Here is a 5,023-nt window from a genome sequence, read left to right on the forward strand (position 1 = left end):
GGAAATGAGGGGAGGGTGATTTCTCCAAGTGCCATGGAAGAGTGCCTGCCTTTGACATGTTTATTAATTAAACTAATAAAAGCATTATAAAACTATACATAACATTTTAAAAAACATTATAAACGTTTTGAAAGCATTATAAACTATACATAAGAAAGTTTAGCATTTTAACCACTTGGGAGTGTACTGTTAAGTACGTTCGTGTTACATTGTAACCATCACCACCACCATCCAGCTCCAGGACATATTTCTTCTCGCAAAATGAAAAATCTGTCCCCATTCAACACTCTCTCTTCCTTCTCTTCTCCCGCAGCCTGCAGCTGCCAGCATTCTCCTTCTGCCTTCATGAATTTCCACACTCTAGGTACATCATGTAACTGGAATCACATATACGCCTATTTGTGACTGGCTGATTTCAGAGCATCATGGCCTTAAGGTTCATTCATGTTGTAACATGTGCAACAATTATGCTCTTGTAAAGCAGAGCATTATTTCATCCCATGCATATGTCACTTTTTGTGCATCCATTCGTCTGTGCTTGGACCCTGAGCTTTCTTCCATCTTCTGGTTCTTGTGAATAATACTGCTTTGAACATGTGCATACGATTATCTCTTTGACACTCTGCTTTCTTTTTTTTTTTTTGAGTCAATTCCCAGACACAGAAGCAGAAGTGAACAAGGGTAAACTAAAATGGGACTATGGAGAGAGACTTTGTAGACATGATAAGTTATGTCTCTCTATCTTGCTCCTTCCATTAAACAGAATGTTCATTGTATGTTTATAAGAGTTTATTTCTATTCTTAATTAAAATGTAAGCCAATTGAGGAACCTGCATAATGTTCCCACAAGGGATTAATGACTAGACTGCTTAACCAAAGAGGAAAATTCTGACCTTCATATATAGGGTGGCCACCATGACAACCAGGGTCTTGGTTGCCAAGAGACTTGATCTACTAGGAAATGTGTAATTTTCTGCATCACCAAAATCTAACACAATATGTAATCAGAGATCTCGATCCAGGAATATCACTCATTTCTCTTGTCTTCGAGGCAAGGGTGGCCTATACTCCTTCTGAGTGCAAATCCTTTGCTATTCTTAACTAAATCTTTACTGTCGTCTTGCGTAGTAATTCACCCCAAAAGTCTTCTACAAGGAAATCCAAGAACTCTAAAGGTTCCCAGTTGAGGTCCCCCTCTCTTAAGACCTCCTTGGACCCCCTTTGGTGGCAGAATCGCTGGATCTTATGAGAATTCTCCATTATTTTCTGAACCTCTGTTTGATATTTTAACACAGAAAATTGTAAAGTCTCTCTTCTTGCATTTAAAATCTTTCCAAACGTATGACTTCCATTCATGCTTCCAAAGTACTCAGTTCATGATGAGTCAGATATGAGAGTGTGTTTCAGGAAATCCAGGGTAAAGGGAACTTCCTAGACCTAGCTGAACATTCTCTCTCCCATGGTGTACCAGAACAACTTCCTGTTGTCATGTGATTTCCAATTAAATAGATCTCTATAGTTTGACTTGATGTAATGGTAAAATATAAAATACTTAATGAATTGGATGAAAGAGGTCATTTCTCCTAAAGATTCAGTAGAAGATGTAAGATTATCATTTTCATCAGTATCTGAGTTTTGCAATGATGAGCAGATCCAGAGAGAGTCACTTTAACTACAGAGTAAAGATTCCTTGAGATGATGTCCAACAATGACTTTCATTGCTGTATAAAGAAACTACTAGCCAGGAGTGGTGGCACATGCCTGAGATACTCATCCTCCCAAATACTTGGGAACCTGGGAAAGGAGGATTGTGAATTCCAGGTCAACCTGGATAACTTAGAGAGACCTAGTCCCTAAATAAAATAGAACGTGTGAGGGATGTAGCTCAGAGAGAGAGTGCCCCTGGATGCAATTCCTAGTACCAAGAAAAACCAATAAAAACCAAACAACACAAAAAGCTACTACAATTTAAAATGACTTCAAAAGCTTTCAGAGGAGCTGGGGTTGTGGCTCAGTGGTGGAGCACTTGCCTACCATGTGTGAGGCAGTGGGTTTGATTCTCAGCAACACATATAAATAGATGAATAAAATAAAGGTCTATCAATATCTAAAAAAATTCAAGGAAAAAAGCTTTCTGAGTTCATAATTCTTTAAAAAGATAACATTTTGATTTTTGTGTTTTAATATTTAAAATATACATATTTTATGTATCAAAATGAATAAGATTCACTTAAAAAATAGTGCATGAAGAAAGGAATACGTAGGAGAAACTTTAGGGAGAAATTGGGCAAATGAGTAAGTCATGAACCAAAGACGTCTTTCCAAGTGATCTCTGTGTGTGTCCATTATGGCCACATCTCTATCTTCCAGCAGACTCTTCAACAACATGGAACCAGAAAACCAAACACGTGTAGCAGAATTCCTCCTCCTGGGACTCTCTGAGGATCCAGAGCTCCAGCCTGTCCTCTTTGGTCTGTTGCTGACCATGTACCTGGTCACAGTTCTTGGGAACTTGCTCATCATCCTGGCTGTCAGCTCTGACTCCCACCTCCACACTCCCATGTACTTTTTCCTCTCCAAACTGTCCATAGTCGAAATCTGTTGCACCTCCACTGTGATCCCTAAGATGCTGCTGAACATCCAGACAGAAAGCAAAGCCATCACTTATGCAGGCTGCCTGGCTCAGGCATATTTCTTCTTGGTTTTCATATGTATGGACAATTTACTGCTGACGGTGATGGCCTATGATCGCTATGTGGCCATCTGCCACCCCCTGCATTACACGGTCATCATGAACCCCCGCCTCTGTGTCCAGCTGCGTCTGATCTGTCTGCTCATCAGCACTGTGGATGCCCTGCTGCACAGTCTGATGGTGCTGCATCTGTCTTTCTGCAACCAAGTTAAAATACCCCACTTTTTCTGTGAGCTGACTCATATCCTCCAATTGGCTTGTTCTGACACACTTGTTAATAACATTGTGTTATATTTAATAATCATCATGGTGGGCATTGGGCCATTTTCTGGAATAATTTTCTCTTACATGCGAATTGTCTCCTCCATTCTGAGAATCCCATCAACTGGAGGAAAGTACAAAGCTTTTTCTACCTGTGGGTCTCACCTGTCTGTGGTTTCCTTGTTCTATGGGACTTGCATTGGGGTTTATCTTAGTACCGCAATTACTGATTCTCCCAGGAAGATTGCAGTGGCCTCAGTGATGTACACTGTGGACACCCCCATGTTGAACCCCTTCATCTACAGCCTGAGGAACAAGGACATGAAGGGGGCTTTGAGAAAACTCACCTTGGGGACATTGTCCTTTTCATGATTTTGCCAAATGTCCTGGATGAGGAGTCAAAGACTATGAAATACCGAGTGTTTCAGAAATCTTGACTCTTCCTTAATTCAATTCTTCCAGAAAAGTAGTTAATCACAGAATTTCAATACTAATAATGGAGCCAAGAAGAGTGGTACATGCTTATAATCCCAGATATTTGGGAATCTGAGTCAGGAGAATCCCAAGTTTGAGGCTAGCCTGGGCGACTTAGTAAGACACTGTCTTAAAAAAAAATGTTTGGCTCACTGGTAATAAAATGGTTTTGAATTCAATCACCAGACTAAAAAAATATAATAAAATAAAATAAAAAAACAATATTAGATCTGTATTTAATTCTACTTTCCTAAATTTTTTTCCATGTCATATCCTAATTAACCTAACTCTCTGAGTTCAGCTTCCACAACTACAATATGAGTAATATAACACATTTAATATTTATTGGAGTATGTTTCTCTTATTGAGATATATGGGACAATTCAATCCACAGCATGAACACAGAAAGTTGTTTGTGTTAAGCACTGGTAAAATTACACAAAAAAATTATTGGGCTCCAGCCCTTTGTTAGTGAACTTATGGTGGATACCTCCTTGCTTCCATATTTGTGTGTATGTGCCTGTGTCTGTGTGTGTGTGTGGTGCTGGGGACTAAACTCATGGTTAACCTACCTCTGATGTACATCCTCAACCCTTTTTATTTTTAAACAAGTTCTCACTAAATTGCCCAGGGTGGCCTCTAACTTATGATCCTCCTCCCTCAGCCTCCCAAGTAGCTGGGATTACAGGCATGCCCACTGGGACTGTCCCACATTCATTATTGATTATTACTGTAACATTTGTGTGTGTGTGTGTGTGTGTGTGTGTGTGTGCGCGCGCGCATGTGTGTGTTCCAGGACAACAGGACAAATTTCCCTTTTAGCACATGCTTCCTATTGTTTTATCAACAGCAACAGTAATCATAGCTGATATCTCTAGAGTATTCACTATGTGTCTTGTACTTAGGCATTTTCTTAATATGCATACTGCATTATTCATATGAAGCACAAGTGAACTTGCCTCAGGTTTGCTTTCTCTGTTTTGGTAGATTGATATCCTGCTTCCTTTGCCTCATAAAACATCATGTGCTCTGTGATCCTGAAAGTGACCTGAATGTTAGCATTGGCTGATCCAGCAATGCCCTTTCCTCCCCAGCCAGTGTGAATGCAGAGGGGAAACTGCTGGCTCCTCTCCTTTGCTCTCCCAAGAACCCCTCTCTCAACGTTCCTTAAGAGCATGAGTCCTTCCTAAGTCCCATTCTAGATGATTAATTTCAGTCGTAAAGATTTCAAATTTTTAATTAACAACAATTAAATAACCTGTTTTTCTGTTAGCTAACCTGTTTTTTAAAGATCACATAGGAATTTTCAAATGGGTGTGACATATCTATGATAGACGTGATAGAGACACATTCTGTTTTTTTGATAACATCCTTCAAACTACAGTCTGAAAAAGACCAATTCTATTGGTTAAAGAAATTTCCTCAAATTAAAAGGTTCACAAGGGACTGGCTTGATGGAATTGTAAAATATTATATCTTTAAAGGATTCAATGACATGTCATTTCTCACAAGGAAGACATAGAAGAGGTGAGACAGTAATTTTCAGCAAATCTGAGACCTGCAATGATAAACTTTTGCAGGGAATATCCTGTTAAT

General features: G+C 39.4%; 1 protein-coding gene across 1 annotated transcript; it reads left to right on the plus strand.

Moving 5' to 3' along the window:
- The first annotated feature begins 2,386 nt into the window (after positions 1–2,386).
- LOC124969279 (olfactory receptor 7G3-like) lies at positions 2,387–3,325 on the plus strand. The gene has a single exon (XM_047532160.1). The coding sequence runs from the start codon at positions 2,387–2,389 to the stop codon at positions 3,323–3,325; it is 939 nt and encodes a 312-aa protein (XP_047388116.1).
- The last annotated feature ends 1,698 nt before the right edge of the window (positions 3,326–5,023 follow it).

Source organism: Sciurus carolinensis, chromosome 17 (genome assembly GCF_902686445.1).
Source record: "Sciurus carolinensis chromosome 17, mSciCar1.2, whole genome shotgun sequence".
NCBI classification, from domain to species: domain Eukaryota; kingdom Metazoa; phylum Chordata; class Mammalia; order Rodentia; family Sciuridae; genus Sciurus; species Sciurus carolinensis.